General features: G+C 42.0%; 1 protein-coding gene across 4 annotated transcripts in view; it reads right to left on the bottom strand.

Moving 5' to 3' along the window:
* Positions 1-18801, bottom strand: part of mon2 (MON2 homolog, regulator of endosome-to-Golgi trafficking) — a 40482-nt gene that overhangs the window by 10580 nt on the left and 11101 nt on the right. For 2 of the 4 annotated variants that reach the window (XM_041938564.1, XM_041938566.1), the window contains exons 4-26: positions 14902-15033; positions 14373-14502; positions 13920-14017; positions 13375-13500; positions 12943-13137; positions 12423-12547; positions 11428-11567; positions 11067-11220; positions 10248-10438; positions 9757-9838; positions 9296-9477; positions 8508-8620; positions 6794-6898; positions 6325-6405; positions 6142-6215; positions 5636-5726; positions 5358-5459; positions 4363-4365; positions 3293-3403; positions 1951-2126; positions 1601-1763; positions 924-1217; positions 426-624 (exon numbers count right to left, since the gene is read on the bottom strand). In XM_041938564.1, coding sequence (XP_041794498.1) covers positions 426-624; positions 924-1217; positions 1601-1763; positions 1951-2126; positions 3293-3403; positions 4363-4365; positions 5358-5459; positions 5636-5726; positions 6142-6215; positions 6325-6405; positions 6794-6898; positions 8508-8620; positions 9296-9477; positions 9757-9838; positions 10248-10438; positions 11067-11220; positions 11428-11567; positions 12423-12547; positions 12943-13137; positions 13375-13500; positions 13920-14017; positions 14373-14502; positions 14902-15033 — 3067 coding nt within the window. The remainder of the gene's footprint in view (positions 1-425; positions 625-923; positions 1218-1600; positions 1764-1950; positions 2127-3292; positions 3404-4362; positions 4366-5357; positions 5460-5635; positions 5727-6141; positions 6216-6324; positions 6406-6793; positions 6899-8507; positions 8621-9295; positions 9478-9756; positions 9839-10247; positions 10439-11066; positions 11221-11427; positions 11568-12422; positions 12548-12942; positions 13138-13374; positions 13501-13919; positions 14018-14372; positions 14503-14901; positions 15034-18801) is intronic. The other 2 variants (XM_041938565.1, XM_041938567.1) reach the window with 1 other exon arrangement.

Genomic DNA, 18801 nt, shown 5'->3' with positions numbered 1-18801 from the left:
GCTATTTTTTTTTCTATCTGGGTTGTATGTAGGAAGAACATCTTTCCTCTAAGTGATTTTGCGTGTAGTAGGCTGGTAATGTGTTGTATATTACGAGTCACCTCTTGTAATTTGGCACTGGCTAAAATGTTGAGAGGGATGAGTGCAGTTAATGAGGAGCTCATTTTTTATCATTCTCATCTCCCTGGAATAGTAATCCTGTCTGTACGGGGCTTAACATGACTTAATGTGTGGTAATACAGCAGTAACAGCTGGCCAGTTTCTGGACCTTTGCTGCACTTGGCACAGATTTCTGAATACATTTCAATATTTAATTCTCATTGTTTACAGTTCTGCAGTGACTGTGGTAAAGTTTAGTTTCCATCTTTTGTACAACAGCATCAGCTACAGCTGTGAAGTGTCAGAGCAGAAAATCCGAGGCTCACCTAACTGCTGGAGGAGATACCGCCTTGTGTTGAAAATGCGTGCCACCCCGGCTAGCGTCAGCACCCACGTCTCCGCCCACTGCTTTTCAGCTGTGTCGCGCGAGTGGTGGATGAGGATGTTCCCGCCGCCAGACTCAATCTTTTCCTTGTCCGCTGTGGTGGATGACGTCCTCACGCAGTCCAGCAGGTGGAACAGTACCTAGTGGCGACACCAACACAGTTCAACCAGCAGCTTCTGCCACAGAGTGCATACCAGTGCATTCTGCCAATAGCAGAACAGCAGCCTATTTAGAGCTGTTTTTATTTTTCAGTCTATAAGCAAAGTTAGTTTTGATCTTTTGAGCTATTACAGGAAATCTGGGAAAAATAATAAATATATTGGATTTGGAAAGTTGAAAAAATGATCCTCTTTATTTGAACAGTGTTCTGTACAAACAAAATGGATGACAGCCTCCTCCAGCATAACTAAATCAAATGACGACGACAAGTTCTTGCTACCTTCCAGACCACAATATGCCACGTTGGCTGCTGCAGCAGAGTCCCGTGGGCAGCGATGGTGGAGAACAACGTCTGGCCGGCGCTTTTCCGCACAGCGGGCCGTGGGTCGACACACAGCTCGCCCAGCTTGGCGTAGAGGCACAGCCACAGGCAATCAAAGGGAGGGGCAGGGTGGAATGGCCTGTTCAGGATCTCTCCTTTCTCCTGAGCCTGCTTCTGCAGAACTTCCTCCTCCCTCTCCAGCTCCTGCGTGATGGCTTCGCCTCTTTGGAAGAAGTAGTCCGAAATGTTCCACTGTGGGTAAAGCGGGAGGAGGGGGTAGAGAGTGGGGGTATAAATCGGAGAGGGAGGTTGGTAAAATGCTTCTGGCAGTTTTGCTATCATATTACCATAAAGTAATCTCGCAGGAACCGCCATACTCCAAGAGAAATAATCCTGCAAACCACAGATCAATATCGGGTTTTGCATGTCCTGAATACTGTACAAAGTATGAAATGTCAGCAGAGTGGTTAAGTGCTGTTAAATTAGATAAAATAATGCAAAACAAGGAATTATGTGTATCTTTTTCTGAGCATCTTTGCACTTGATTAGATGGGAGCAGGGAATTAATCACTTTCAGGAATCCTGCCTGCGTGGCTGCACATAAAGAGCACAAGACGAGACATCTGTTCTCTCACCAGTAGGCCAATGGAGGTGAGGCTGATGTTGAGTTCCTGGTTCTGCAGGCCGAAGCTGCCGGCTACATCCACTACGATCTGGAGGCACGTGCAAGGCATGGTGGGCAGGAAGTCTGTTACCACCAACTGCAGGCACTGGAAGGCTGTTCGGATCAATGACTCGCTGAAGGGAAACAGGACACATAGCACAATTTAGTTGCCACACTTACTTGCAGTGTAAGGGTAGTTAAAGAGAACAGAAATTTAGCATTGCTCCCAAATAAAATATTTGCACAAAACAAGAATTATTTCAACTAAATAAGCAAAGCTCTGTCTGCTTTGTCCATCCTCCCCTCCTCTCGTGTTCTTACCCTTGATCATTGCGGATGGCTCCTATGACACCCAAGACGAGGGGCCAGCCGGGCCCCAGGCCGTCTCCCTGGCTCTGTAGGATCTGCAGGACACTCTCCAGCTGTTTCTGCCGGATGTCTGCATGCAGAACGTTGGACAACTCTTTCAGGGGGTTCAGCAACAGGAGCTGCAGCCGCTTGGGGACAAGAAGTGGAACACAGAAACTGATTTGTTAAGTGACAGATGATTATCTGCAAAGATTAAATTCTTACTTTTTGAATTATGCTATTACAGCTCTGCACAGTACACATTCAAAATTTAGAACACTTGAAAGTGGCGAAGTCAGGTTTGTTACATCCAGTTTGGGGGAGACACACACTATATGGGCAGGTGTAAACACTTTCAGGGACACTTGAAGACCCTTGCTTGTAAAAGGTTGTCCAAATCAATCTAAACTTACGAGTGTTGCCAGTACAGATCACCTTTTTGCCCACTGAAGTTAACGTTTCGACTGATCTTTTAACTGGATAATAGCTAAATATGTGATTTTGGAGTTAATACATTTCCAAGTCCTAGTAAAATCAAGGCAGGCATTTTTGCTAAATTAATTTGGGTTTATGGTAGAAAATAAATACTCAACAAATTCCAGTTTAAACTCCAATTTGTATTTCTGCTGCTATTTTAAATGTGTGCATTGAGTCTGAATCAAATTTATTTCTGTTTATCATCCAGTGTATCATGAGATTGCTGGGTGTAGTCACTATACTTAACAATTATAGTATTTTAACACAACACGCAACGGTGAAAGCTTGCCCACACTGAAAGAAAGGCCTTGAATAAATGATCGTATTGTGCATTTCGACAGGACGGCCGTTATTTGTATGGCTGTGCTGTTCTCTAACCGCTGCACAACTCTTCTGCCCCTTTAAGATAAGCTTGGCGCTTTTCCCTTTATCTGTCACACTAAGGTGAAGGTCACAGACTCTGTGTTTGTGAGTGACAAGACCAAGTGACTGTGACATTTCTGTCTTCCACATTTAAAGCATTTGGCACACACGCTTATCTGTCATGACACACACTGCAACAGTGGAGGAGATTTCTCAAATGTCAGCATTACAAACAATCACTGTTAAGGAACGAATCCCAGAGAAGACAAATAGTACATGTTTCTAATAAAATACTACTATGACCCTATAATGTTCATGAGATGCAGAAGGGCTAAGAGCAAAGGTGGCTGTAAAAATGTCATTGTTTTAGTTTGTGTTCCACGTCGTTTTATTTAAACATTTTCCTCAAGCAGATCCTTGTTTTCCAGTTTTTTGTTGTGTGCTTTTGAACACTAACACCAGAGGTGTCAGCTACCTGATTTTGGGCCAGTGGAGGGTCGTGTTTGTAGGCCAGGCCAGCTTTGATAAGTGCCGTCAACGCCTCGGCCCCCCACTCTCTCATCCTGGAGTTTGGGTGCTGGCAGACCTGCAGGACACATCACACAGACACACAAATGCAGACACATGCGCAGGACGGTAGATCTGATGCAGAGGCTGTTCAGAGCAGTGCTTCCCAGCAGTGTTCACAGTGGGTGGGTGTGAAACAAGTGGGTGAAATAAACCACAGACTGTGTCATAGAGACTGGGATCCCCTGTGATAACAGGATATGCTGTGACAGACAGTGTAATCACCAAAGCTAGTGTAGATACACATGGAGAGGCCGGGCTCAGAAGAGAAAAAGTACACTAGTGTGGTACAAAACCTGCCTTCTGCTTGAAGAATCCCTGTAAAAATACAACATTTTGAGCTCATGTGTGATCTAAACGTATCATCTCTGATCTACAGGGAGGTTTTTCAAACAGATTTTTACTATTATGGTGTCAAGCTTCAGAGGTGTAAGAGGAAAAAACTATTATTTCATACAGGCATACAGATTAACTGCTGAGAAGATAGAATACTGTGGCTGTACCCTTCAGAACCCGGAGAGTCCACGTGCATCTATTTAATAAATAGCTTCCATTAACCTGCACGATCAGCAATGCCTCACATTTTAATCTGAATTTTAATCATAATGTGCATCTGTAAATAAAGACATAATAAAGGTGATGTCATTGTAACATTTCCTTCAAAATATAATAAATGTGCTGAATTTGAATTTGAACAAGCCTGCAAAGAAAGATAAGCAGCGTTTTATCTAAGCATAACGGTGCAGCTTCAGATTCTGTTTCGGTGACAAATCAGAGCATCACGCTGCAAATTGCGCACAAGAACGTAAAGTCAAACACTGGTAGCAGAGCAAATGGACATATTTTGACACAGCGACCTCTCGACTCCAACATGTTGATGCCAGACTGAGAGGGAGAGAAAACAGACTGGGAAAAAAAGAGAAAGAGGTGGGGAAATGATTGTGGCCAGTGATTATAGAGGAGGGAATCTGAGCTTACCTTCTGCGAAACAGACAGGAGTGCAAAGGAGAGGGGAGATAGACAAAGAAAATGTGAAGAAAACTTCCAAACACACACCTTTACACACATACAAAACAAGAATCAGAGCACCAGAGCATGTGTACCTCCGCTGTCATCTTTCATTTCAAAAAGTAGAGCGTGCAACTTTAAATCGAATATTTAAAAAAGGTGCAATCAACAAAAAACTCATATAACGTATATTTAGATATGGAGGCAATTCTGCTTATAATAGTATTGTAACAACCATCTGAATTAAAAAAAATATCAGTGAACATGCTACAGTGTTGGAAGTTTCACCAATATGTAAGGCCAAACAGGAAAAAGGAGAATACACTAATAACACTAATACACAAAAACCTACTGGACATTATTTAGTCTATCACTCTGCTTTTATGAAAAACTCTAATACTCATTGAAAAACTTTGAGCGCTTCAATAGCTTCAAATATTTTTCTCCTTCATGACTAAACCATGAGGCTGGAGCTCTGTCTCTGTGTTGCTGCTTGCAGCTATAATTGCATCTCAGTTCAACTTTCAGGCCTCTCGTGCCCCAGACTCCATGGAAAAAAGGGCATTATTAGAGCCTTGGTACTGGGTAAAGTAACCAGAAGGAGGCAATTTTAGCATTCCTTTAGGTTCGAACTTTCATTATTTCAAAAATTTGGTTTCAAATTTCTCCAATGAGATCATAAGCATGGAATAAGTGACAATTACTGTTTCCAAAGTTAAACATTTCTCTCTTGCTCCAAGGTCAAATTCTTTTCTCACTTGTTGTTAAGGTGAAATAAAGTCTGAACAAAGTGTAACCAGTAAAATAAATTGCACTTCTAAAGTGATTGCAAGGATATTACTGTATGACCTTGGTTGACTAAATCAAACTGTTATTTATCAACTGCATTCTTCATCTTTCACACAGTTAGAATGAAATGTGGTGACAATGTTGGACAGAATAAAGAAAAAATAACTAGATGTTACCTCCAATAAATGACCGGTTAGGGGTCTCCACAGGATCTCGATACGATCCATGTTGACAAGGCCAGTCTCCAGCAGCTTGGCCACAGCAAACAGAGATGGCTCCTGAAAGAAAACAAGAAACTATATATAAATACTGGGACCTTGGTGATCAAATGATAAAGTATGAACATCCGTATGACCGACAAGCAATACAACATCCAATTCCTGTAAAACTGTGTAAAAAAGTGTTCCTCTTAGCCTACATTTGAGATTTTAACCATAGCCAAACAAGTCTTTACCTTGTTGTTTCCATAAGCCATTTCCATGGCTTCCAAGGAAAGGGAACAGAGAGCGTTGATAAGGTGATGAAGGGAGACATCGTCAAGGTACCTAGATCACATAAAAAATACATATTGCACATTATACGTTCAGATTTTACATAGCATGAATAGTTGCAAATGTTAAGAATTCAGATTTTCAATAGGAACCACTATTCTTCCTGGCAGCGTATACAGGTTGGTCGACTTAATATTGCTGAAGATGAACAACTCTTTTCCAAATCAGAGCAGAAATATTCAACATGAAATTTTGTTTTTCATTATGTATAAAACTCATTCCCAAACAACAACACTTTATTGAATTTGTAGACACAAACAGTGATTACTTATGCCCATATGGTTATTATTAGTTCTAAAAAGAAAATGTGCCTCCTTTACCTTTACCAGCAAGTATTTCTTAAAAAACATTAACATACAGGTAAGCAATGCGAAGTAATGAGTGCTTTCACAGATTGACTGGTCCTTACTGGGAGCTTTCGAATAGTCTGGACAGGATGTTAGAGATGACGGGCAGGTCTGTCATCACGGCTGTGGTCAACACCTGTTCGGGTTAAAGACACAAACACAGCCAGTTAGCTCATCGCCTTCAACTATAGGGGAATAACATAGCTTACAATGCATGATCAACACAGTTCCTAAAAAAAACTCACTGTACTGGGCCCCTCGACAGCTCTGCCAGGCTTCAGGGCACCGCCCACCCCCGGCTTCAGCCCCAGGATCCACACTAAGTGCTGGGAGAGAAAAAAGGAGAAGCTGAAGGAGGGTTGAAAGGAGGAGAAACGGCATTTAAATCAATTCACATGGCTGTACAGACAAGAAATGTAGACTGTCATACTGGTAGATGATACCAATAAAAAATGTAAATGAAATAAATATGATTCAATTTAAAATCTGAATCAGCTTGGCAAGTAATCTCTTTTCTTAAAAGCAGTGCAAGTAGATATTTATGCATGTATAAATGTCATTTTGCCTTATTACCAAAGGAAATGTACATGCATGTGTGTGTGTGTGTGTGTGTGTGTGTGTGTGTGTGTGTGAAAGAGAGAGACTGCCTATTTTGCCATGCCTAATTCGATAAGCGTGTGTGCATACATGTGTGGTACCAGGTGGTAGTAGTACCTGCAGTGTTGCCAGCACCAGCTGCCAGGAGGTGCCCAGCACGGCCCCGTGGCAGTGGGCCAGGTTCAACAGGGTTCTCATACACTGGATGTTCTTGGCAGTCAGCTGACAGAGGGACAGACAGATATATTATGGTACATATGAATGCACATGTCATCATGCATTTAGCTGATGCTCTCCTCCAGAGCAAATCACAATGAGTGAAACAGTAGCAAACTAGAACTACGGTCTCACATTGCAGTTTATATACATGTCTGTCCAGACTCATACAATAAAAGGTATTGAGTGTCTTTTTTGTCAAAATGAAAGTTCTCACTATATTGACATGTACGATTGCAGTAAATAATTTTGGGTGAAAAACATGCTGTCTTCACTTAGAGACTATTTTTACAGTGGCGTACAGAGGGCTGATAGAAAGCTTCATCACATGGTGCAACAACAATCACAGTTTCAAGTTGGACCCGAAGATTAGTGTCACCAATTCAGTATCTGACCAAATGTGAAATATGGTCACAATCTGCCCTTCTGTTCCTGGGGTATGACGTTGAATAATAGCCAGAAAAGAGTTTTTGCAGAACATTATGATTTCACTGTGAAGCTGACCTTTGACCTTTTGGATATAAAATGTCATCACTTTAGAGAGAGACAACTGGATGAAATTTTGTCATTGTTGGTGTATGAATTCTTTAATTATGGCCAAAAACATGTTTGGTGAGGTCACAGTTTTTGATCTTTGACCACCAAATTCTAATCAGTTCACCCTTTTGTGCCAAATTTGAAGAACTTCCCACAATGCGTTCCAGAGATATTGCATTCACCAGAATGAGGCGAACAGCCAAACCCGAAAACATAACGCCTCGGCTACGGCTGGTGCAGAGGCATAAAAACACAAATTTCATGTCTTACTAAAATACAGAATGAGCTATTAGTAGCATGAAGTGCAGCAGTCACAGCCATCTGACAATAGTAACAAAAAGAAGGCAGGGAAATTCATGCACATGCAGCAGTGCAAGGGCTTAGACAAAAAAACAAAAAACCAACATGTTCCCATTATTATTATTACAATGGGGTGATTCTAATTACAGCATAATGATTCCAGGAAAGGGTCAAGGTCACCGCCCATGTATTTTGAAATGTTATTGTCCTCAAGGGAAATTTAGAAACACTGGCCTGCCTTTGTTCATAATATCCCTTACACGAAAAGTGCCTTGAGAGACAGTGTGTCAGTGTTTATGTGTTGTACATATTAAGCATATTAATAACAGACAACATGTTTTTTATGCATGGCACTTCTAACTGATTCTTTGGGTTGTATCTAAGATACAACTACTCTCAAATAGCTAATGCTAATTCAATCATAGGTTTGTCTATTTGAGTATTTTTTGGTCTTGACACAGTAAGTTTGGCCACTTGACTTGTCTCGACTCTTTTGGACTGGTCTTGAGTCACACTCGACAGTGCTCTACCTTGGCTTGTGCTTCAGGGTCATGAGTAAAGCTGTCTTTTAGAGTATTTAGGGTATTAATCCTCCCCAGCAGCAACATTTTTGCTTTCATTTTGCAGCTGTTCCTGGAAAATTCTTGTTTATTTAATTGATCTTGATCTTGAGATGTTTGTTGGCTTCGTTTTTGGAAAACTAATACATGAATTAAATTATGAAATGTCAAGTGTAACCATAGCCTCTTCATTATTGTGCGTGCAAGTGTGTGCTTACCACCACAGTGCCCTGGGGCTGGGCAGTGAGTGGCTGCCCCACAGCCACCACCTGCTGATGAGATTCACTGGAGGGGCTGATAATCTGCACGCTCTGGCCCTGGATCGAGTAGGCTGTGGACACGCACACATATGTACAAACACGCACCCACACACACACACAAACACAGGAGTCAAGCCTTTCAATCAGACTCAGTAATGCACACAAACAGGTTTTGTAACAAGCTTAGAACATGCAAGAAAAGCTTTCTTAATTAACTCCAAGGCAAACATCCATCGCAAGTTGAGACCCAATTTGCCGGCTTTATTTCTACAAGCTAATATGCAAATAATGAATGTCTGAGTGGCTGGTTTCAGAGCAGCTGTGTGTGTGTGTGTGTGTGTATACATTCTCCAGACACACTCTCCTTGGTGCTCCTAATTAGACTCCACAGTGAAAAGTTATGGATTAATGCAATAAGAGTAGGGCAACAGGGACAGGTAGAGTGCCAACAGTTTACACGTTAAGCTCTGTTTTGCTACACGCACGTTGAACCATATGGGAGAACAGAAGTGCTCATTAGTTGAACAAAAATACACATGACCAGGGGCCATCCTCAGGGTTGGAAAGGGGTACTTTTAGCTGTGTGCGGTATAGTTATGCATTGGATTCTGCAATGCTTATATTAAAGCAGGAATGCTAACCTGCACACTATCCTTTTTTTTGCAGTATTATCCAGGTATATTTGTGTGCGTGTGCATGCCTGAGGTGTTTTCTACGTGGTCTTATTCTGAACTGAGAAGCCGTACCTTTGCTGGAGAGGTTGGCGGCGTTGCTGCTCAGCACAGTCAAGGCATAGTGTGGCGGCAGAGAGGCCTTGCAGATGGCCGTGATGAATGCGTCACGGGGAGTCACCAGGCCCAGACGACCGCACAGAGAAGCCATCGTCAACTCTGCCTTTAGGATGTTCTCTGTTGCCGTCTCATCGGTGCTGAAGAGACGGGACGAGAGGAAGACAAAAAAGTCGAAAAAAGTGACGAGTGTAGTCTGACTGGGAGGTGCAGTCCAGTGTGCTTCTCAGCGCAAAATCAACCAGTTAGTTACTGGTTAATGGTTGTCGGGCTATTGGAGGCAAAATTTACTGAAACTGACAATCCTAATCTTTATATAGTCTGATTTAAGGATTTCCTATGGTACAATTGATTCTCTTCTGTTTGATGACTGCTGTAAGCAAAAGAGCAGCTTGTGAAACAACAGAGAGTCCACTCACCTGGCGTCCAGCAGCAGAGACAGAGCAGCCAGGAGACCACACCAGCAGGCACTGACCATCTCCTCCCACACCAGGTGGGCTCCTGAGGCAGAATCACAAAACATCTATGAGTTTATTCAGGAATGATTTCACATCAGTTTAGACAGTATGGGAACAGAAACCTGCCAACATTTTTGATACCTTATTAGGTAAAAACACAAAGGTACAATATTGGCCACCAGGGGTCATTGACTCCTGTCCTAACATCCGACCACCCTAATAGGTTTGGCAATCATGCAGTAAAACATACAGAAAACTGTAAACACACGTGAACAGTTTGCACAGATGCTCTGGTATTTCCCCCTTAAAATGTTGCTTTTCACTGTGCTGTACCTCTTCTAGTTTACTTATCTCTTTATATTAATTTTGGTTGGTTTATATCCTATATTTGCTACATTATCAGACACTGCTTCTCTCCCTCCTTAAGCTTTACCCCCCCTGTCCATTCTCACCAGGTTGAGGCTGCCACTCCTGATCAGGGTGAGCCTCCCTGAACTCAGCAGCTGCCTCCTCCTCTGCAGCCAATTCTCTTTCGATCATAGAGGTGATGCCCCGCACCAGGTCCAGTAAGGCACTGAAGGCAACAGACATGGCGTAGCCCTCCGGTATGGACGGGGGCTCCACCTTGTCTAACATCTCTAGACTGGACGATGAAAGAAAGGGAAAAAGCAAATGAGATGCAGGTTAAAGTGTGTGTACGTGCTGGTGTGAAATTAATTTATATCCATAAATCATAAATGTTACAAAGGTCCGTCCATTAATTTAAATGTGTCTGTGTGTAACTCTCCCTCATACTAAGGAAAGTTAGTCCAATGCAGCCTTCAGAATGAACAGCAAGAATCCTAATTAGAGCAAACAGGTTTCATCACCATCAGAAAGGGTAATTTAGACAGCATCTCTTTCTGATACACAAAGGCCTCTGGCTATTGCAATTCCCTGTATTAAAGACCTTGCTTTCCTGTGAAAAACCAAAGATGTCAATAGCATTTCCACTCCACATGCAGGGTTGAGACTTTGATCTCTGCCTTAATATGATCCCCTGTTGTTTAATGCAAAATCGTTTATCACTGCTTGCAGGATACAGCTAACCTCACAGTGATGCTGCATGCTTATGTTTATGCCACTCAGCAGGACAGAGATGGAAATCCCTACAATTGTTCACTTGTTCTGTGTATCTGTTAAAGAAATTAAAAATGTGTACACAGGAATGTAAATGGATAAAAGGAGTCAGAAGGGCAAATTATTTAAGTCTGTGTGCTAACAGGACTTACTACGTGGCCTTGGCACTGCCCTGGACACTAACAGTCATTAGGGGGATCCAGGTACCACGGTATTCGAACGCAGCCTGGGTGGTCAGGTTGCCGCTGACCCCTCCTGTCCCTGGGCCGCCCTGTGCTGCGCCCTGGGCCCCAGAACCTGAACCGCCTAGACAGAAGAGGAAGAGTGGTAAAAGATTGATTAAAAAAAAAGAAAATTCACTGACTTTTCCACAGCTCCAGGAATCCTGATTGCTGAACAAAAAGAAAAGGCTTTCAAATGTATTATCAGTACAATCATTGTACCACAGTCTTGTACAGCTTTACATCGGTATTTGATTATTGCTCCTATAAAAAAAAATATCAGAGAACTTACCAGCAGGTGCACTAACAGCAGCAGTGTTGCCTGTGTTGGGGACTATGAAGAGGGACTGGATGAAGGAGCCTAGGGCGTTGACGATGTCTCTGAATACCTTCGTGGAGTGCTGTTTCATGTCGTACGACTGGCAGAATGAACTAAAAAGGGAAAAGAACACAAATGATCAGCAGCAAAGAAACTGGGCATTTTGGCGCTGACATTGTACAGAACTACACTGCAAAAAACACCATTTTAGGACATGTCAACACTCTGCTCGACTCAGGCTTCATCCATCCACATCTATCAGGTTCAGCTGTGCTTTATCAGCCTCAGTTGTACACTGTAGCTGTTAGCATGCTGACTCTAACAAACGTCACATATATACAATATTGGAAGCTAACCTGCAAATGTCATCCTCAAATTACAGAAGCATGAATGTCTGTAAATTTCATGGCAATCTAAAGAGATTTCACTGTGGACCTAAGAGATCAACAGATGGATCAAGTCGCAGACCCATAGTGGTAATCCCAGAGCCATGCTGATGGCATGGTTACAAATCATCCATAGCATTTACACTATTCGGTATCCTGTTCACAACACAGATGTGTATTTACACAGTGTAAATACTAAAAGTCGAGATGGCTAACATAATATCATCTTATGTTACTTGGGCGGCAGACGAGAGTGTGTACCACAGTGGTACTGTATGTTTAATAGGTTTCTTTTCCTGCTTAGCTCAACCTCTGGTGTTGTATCAAGAGGGAGGTAAGTCAGCAATTATAGACACATTTAGTCAGTATGACCAGGTACATCACACTGTTTGGCCACCAACTGAAGAGTCATTAAAGGAACGATTAGCAACAATCAAGCAGCGTGAGACACAACACACCTCCAGTCTTTTTTCACTCAGCGCAGCTGTGGAATATACAGTTCACATTTAAGTGAAGTTTGAAAGTTTTGGGACTCACTCAATAAAATGCGCGGTTAGTTTTGCAGGCCTCAATATTGCTTACCGTAATAAATGTGGCTGCACACACAGCCGATGGACCGATTCCACAGCCACCGCTCTCAGCCACTGTGGCTTCTCCCCATCCAGAAACTTCACCAGCAGAGACAAGAAGATCTCACACTCAGTCACCTGCAAACACACACATTTAAGATGAGAACAGATGTTTGGCCAGCTTTGTCCTGTGAGTGGAAGCCGGTTAATCTCTGAATCCTTCCGGGCTTCGATGAAGCTGTTCTGTGGTTTACGACACTTGTTGACTGAGGCGGGCAAAAGCCAAATTTCCATTTCAAGGATTGATAGACTATCACTAAATAAAAACAGCTGCAATGCTAAATCACTTAGATGCAGTTAAGCTCATTAATGCGCCTGAAGCAGAACTAAGACAAAACTACTACCATGCTAATCCAATGCTAATCAGACCAGATCAATTAAGTGTGTCAGCTCTGTGCTGGAGAAAATCCCCTATTCTATCCATCAGGCACCAGTTCTGGCCAGTCGACCATCACTGCAGACCAGCCCCTTACCAATAAGCTATAGAAGTGCTTGATGAGGACTGAGACCACGCGTAGCAGCCTCATGCAGATGGGAAAGTAAGGTTTCTCCACAGGTGCTGGTGAGGCGGCGCTGCTGCTACCCTGCCGGAACTTGATGTTGGGGGAAAAGAGCTTGATGACGAGGGGACACACCCGTTCCTTCAGCAGGAAGCTGAACTCCTGGTGCTGAGAGGGAAACAAGGACACTGCGGTCAGATCAAGGGTAGTAACACCAAGACACACCACTGCAAAAAAATATTCATTCCACTGTACTGAGCAGCATAATCTCTGATGTTAAGATGATATAAAATATACAAGAGAAATATTTCACTGAACATAAAACGCGCCTTTTCTAGGTATTTGCATCTGTGAATTCAGTAAATTCTCGATGTAATAAGCCATAACATGTAAGGTTGCATGTACCTGTAGGAACACGCCAGGAAAATCATTAAGAACAGACTCAAGCAGCTCCAAGCCAAATGTCCGCGTCATCTCTGTCATCCCCACCAGCCAGTAGGGGGCATCAGCATTCACCAGCTGGCACAAGTCCTGCAGTGAGTTGCACAACAGCATTTCAAACAATGGAGTGTTATGTCTTGCACACATCACAGTGGTCGAAACAGTGCAGTCACTGATCTCTGCTGGAAGGATAAACATGATCACACAAAAGTGCAGCGTGGGTGAGGAATGACACGGGACTTTGAGACAAGGGACCTTTGAATCATTTCTTGCAAATTTCAGTTCATTGCAAAGATGAAAGTCATTACTAACTTATTTTCAACTTTAAAACTGAGGGTTATGTGGGTGGTAATTATAGTACTTTCCAGTTATGAGGACTATTTTGATTTCTTGTCTCTAGTCCATAAAGCATGAGATCATGAGCCGTGTTTAAAAACCAACTTGTTCCAAAGCCATTGGGAAGAGGCCATAACACTGTGTAGAAGGCTGCCGCCCCCTGGTGGACATACCTGGAACAGCATGTATGCATCTTTTGCACTGGGCCTCAGAGTACTAACGGACCGCCTGTTAGTGTTTCCCTGGACAGGAGGAGGCTGCTCTACAATGCCTGGGGGAAAATTAAATTTATATTTTAGGCATTTATACAACTCATTGAGAGCACAACAGTATATATATTTATTACTACCTGTTTATACCTGCACATCACAGTCAATATATTACAAGGATAAACCTCTGCAGGCAGTCTAAAAGGCAATTAACTGTCGTTTGAATGAATGAATTCTACATACAGCCTGTACACCACTCTGTACTTTCTATGGACCGACATCCCTCTCAGCGCACGTCTCATTAACTGATGCTTGAATTTGCTGTAAATCTTCCATGATATCACATTTCTCTGTGACACTTTTGAATCCCATTTACAGATTTCCCATTTCCCTCAGATAGTACCAAAGCTCTCTGACCTTTGAAACGTTCATCCTCAGCCACCATCCTCTCAAAGACTACGGTGACGACCTGTCTGACGGTGGCGGCTGCAGTGTTGTTGGTGATGTTGTCCTTGGTGAAGTGCAGACGGAAACATAGCACGATGGCCTGGGTGGGACAAAATATATTAAAGTATTATGCAGCATATGCGTACATGCATAAACTAATCCTAAATGAACTACTACTGCATTTGTGATCAATCTTCAGTAACTTCACACAGTAAGACAAGCTTCTATTTGTGTCCTGAAATGTCTAAGATATTGTGAAAAGTCTGCTATGAGCCTGCTAGGCTGTATAATTTGTCAGTGTTAAGATGCTGCACAAAGTGGGGCAAGGATTCATGGGTATAATAAAACATTATACCAACAGTTCAATAATGGATGGATGGTGACAGACTTAGAAACAGAACTGAGTTATATGGATACCTGCAAAGCTTTGAGTCCATATGTAAAAACAAGGCAGCAGGATATACAGTATATGTACAGTTATATAATGTTGTTGTAGTACCTTGGAAAGTACTTCATCGTGTACGACTGTGTTGGTGGTTAGCAGGACCAGGACCGTCTGTAAAAGTTTCAGCTCCTCCAAACCATTTTCCATCAGCTGCCACAACATGTTGATTATGTTCCCTGCAGCTGCCTGTCATGCACACACACACAGACATCTTGAATTGTTTACATTGATCTTCATCTTCACTGGTGATCGTCCACCAGTGTGCACACATACACATGGACATGTAGTACAACTCAGGAAGCAGTATCAGAGTTGCTAGATTGTCACACAGGAAAAACATCAAGTGAGATGCTGAGCCTGAGGTCACACAACCCCAAACCAAAACACGCACAAAAACACACATTTGTGGGACCAGCTGGTGCTGCCTGGCTTTGGGGTCACAACATCATAGAGTTCAATAACACCACATCTAGCTGCCAGTTAATATCATGTCACTTGATGTTCACAGTAAGTGACGCAGCATGTCCTTTCTTGGGTCAAACTGTCCAAAATACAACTTGCCGTCACGCAACTCCTCTGAGGTCTGCTCTTGTATATTACTAGCTGGAGTCACAGGAGGACTTATTAAATAAGAAATAAGACTAATTTCCAATTTATAATGAGTTTTTGTAACTGTTGAGGACTACCAATGCCAATGCTTAGATTAATAAAGGAATCATTTAGTCTATACAATATCACAATATCACAATTTGCCTCAATGTTGACTGAGTGTCATAAAATCATCAACAGCAACAACCTTGTGTCCTGACACATTTTACAGTGTAGATGTAGTTCAGGAGCATACAATTAACATTGGTAGTGTTTTGTGTGTCTTTTTCCTGGGGTGTTGGGCACCACCAGATGCCCTCATAGGTTTGCAATCAGTAAAAGGTAATTCAGTGTCTGCGCCGTCCTCTTGCAACAATTTCTATCTAGACATTTGAAATCCCTCTCCTTCCCTGAGGAAACAAAACGACATTAGCTGTCACCCCATTCATCTCTGACGTGGTTGTCTCCAGTGACACCCTAAGAATCGATACCGAGGTTTTGTTATGTGGGGGCCTCAGCTAGCTTTTAAACCCTGCAGTTCAGAGTTGCTGATGAAGTGGAGTGCTGCTGGCAAGAGAATAAGACAGGAGTTACAATGTTCAATGGATAAGAAAATGTGTGTGTTGTAGAGGATGTGAAGAGTGTCTTAAGATGTTCCAGATAGCTGTTGGGAGCAGGAATGTGATAACAGCCACTCAGAGACAAGGCTAAAGAACAAAGGGTAGTAAAAAAAAAAAAAAAAAAGAAAGAGAAACAAAGACAAAACGTTACCTTAAAGGGCAAGAGAAATTCCTGAAACTACCTGAAAATCTGCCTCACATACTCATGTTGAGCTGTCCTTGAACAAGGCATTCAAACACCACCCACTCAAGCAGGCCACAATTGACCCTTTGCCAAGGCCTGCCCTCCTTAGTTACTGTTGCTACGCCTGTCAAGCTTTCCGTTCTCACACTGCACATTAGGAGTTTACAGCGATAACGGTCATTTTTGAAACACGAGGTCAGCCATTCATCACAGAAGTAAATAAAAGCAGGTTTCTCATTTCTACCTTGCAACCGTTGATGTTGCCTGCTAAAATGATGACTTTATAATTTTATAAGTGTAGCTCGCTAATACAAACTAATGCTAACGCTTAAATTCTGTGAGTCAGCTAAGAAGTCCGTCTTCAGGTCACATTTCCATGTGAGACATTTTAAAATGAGTACCCTGTAAATGGGTCTTAAATATGTACCTAATGGCTGTGTACATTATATAATGCCAAAAGACTGATGCTAAAGCTACGTGTCCGAGGCATAACATCAGCATCTTCACCAGCTGTTGATCCATGTAATGTGAACAAGGAAGCAGCACTGTTTGTGTATTTCAGTGTATAGGTGCTTCGCCCCCATAGCTAGTGTTAAAAATAAGAAATAATAATTTAGACTTTTTAAAATGTTACTCGTTCTAACATCCCTTGAGAAAAAAACCTATCATTACTCTAAAGTCTGATATATTTCCTCTTGGCTCACAGACTGACATCTCTGCAACGAGTACATGTGTGGGTCCTAAACAGGTATTTTTCTAATGTAACCTGTAGGCTAACAAAATAATGTAGAAAGCTAATAACATGCCTGTTGCATTTGGACATAACATCTGGTTGCTGCTGTCAGTAGTAAGGTAGTTAGCATGATGCGCCAACATTTGCAATTCAGGAAAGATAAATTTATTCCTCTGTCGTTCGCTCTTGTGTTATAGGCTTTTTAAAGACTACAGAAAAAAAAAAGACCCTTCTCGTTGTTTTTAGAGTCTCATGCACACAGCATCAACATGTAGAGAAATGCAAAGCTTGACAGGCCTGCTGGGGCCTGGTGACAGTTGCTAGGCTATGATTGGACACTTGCTGTTTAGAGGGGTTTAGCAACGGGTCAATACAAATGTGTTTATTGTAGTCGGCATCTTTAAGGTGTGAAAATATGCAACAGTATGAACTGACATGGATTTGTGTTGACATGATTAGTTGACAGCTGATATAACAGGAACAAATTTGATAATGATGGCAATCTAGACAGCAAAAATTAAAAACAACAGCTGGTTCCAGGTTCTCAAATACGAGGATTTTCTGCTTTTCCCTTCTGTTGTTAATGAATGTTGTAAGATTTTTGACTGCTGTTTAGACAAAGGAAACAACAGGAAGATGTGACATTGGGCTCTTGTAAATTGAGATGAGCCTTTTTTGTAATTATTTTCTGATATGTTATAGTCTACAATCCGAAAAACAACTACGGTAATACATGAATTCGTCATAATAATTAGCTGTAACTCAAATGTGCAGAATACGGACTGAAAAGAGAAAAAACATGCTTAAAGAGCAGATCAAAACTATAGCAAGTAGCCTGTTTTTTCACATTTGTCTTATGAGTGGCTTTACTCTGGGAGTCGAGCGCACTTAGACTCTCCCAACAAAGGCAGAAGCTTTGAAACCTATGTTAAACTAATTAAATAAACGCCTGACATCAAAATGAAGAAAGCATGGGATGGCTCAATAAGCTTTTCATAAGTCTTTAACGGTGTATTAACAAGACCGTTGCGCAGCAGCTGCAGGGTGCCAGATTTGAAACAGCTCTGATCTCGGGTCTTCTGACTCCAGCTGGGTTGTTTAAAAAGGTTCACATCCTCTTCACCAAGCTTATTTTAAAACAAATTCCCATTTAAAAAATGATTACAGTAACCCATTTCCTGAGATGGATATGTAATAACACCTCATCCTCCAGGGCTATCTCACTGCCACTGCACACAACGATCATGTGAAACTACTCGAGCATCCTAGGACTACTTCTTCTAGGCCAATGGTTTCCTCAAATTTAGGAGGTGTGAACAGACTAAAAGACGGACAACTGTAGGAAAGAATGAGCAGTGGAAGACGAACAACCTTCCAGATGTAGCCACCAGTGGCAGGAATACATTTGGATTAACCATTCTAATATTTGCATTGTCTGATTGAGCACTGATGAGTTGCATTGATTCCTGTATTGATCTGAATGAATTACCCTTAGGATATCAGAAAGGATGTGCCTAAGGTGGTATTGTGACAATCCATTATATCTTAACAAAACTAATAATTGATACAGGCAAAGGTGAGCTAGCTTGGGAAAAACAAACAGCCGTAAGATGATCAAGGGATCACACGACCTCGAGCACACAGAAAATCTATAGATGCTATAAAGAAGTTTTCCCTTTCAAAATGTGCTTTCTTAACGACTACATGGTACAAACGTTCTTCACAAGGACACATGTATTGACTCTTCACTCTTAGAGATAATAATCACCTCGTGTTATTCTACGAGGCAGAGCGACACACGCTGATGAATCCAGATGAGAGCAATGACG

This window comes from Chelmon rostratus, chromosome 6, assembly GCF_017976325.1.
Source record: "Chelmon rostratus isolate fCheRos1 chromosome 6, fCheRos1.pri, whole genome shotgun sequence".
NCBI classification, from domain to species: domain Eukaryota; kingdom Metazoa; phylum Chordata; class Actinopteri; order Chaetodontiformes; family Chaetodontidae; genus Chelmon; species Chelmon rostratus.
Note: the sequence above shows the minus strand (reverse complement) of the source record. Positions and strands in the feature narration are given on the sequence as shown.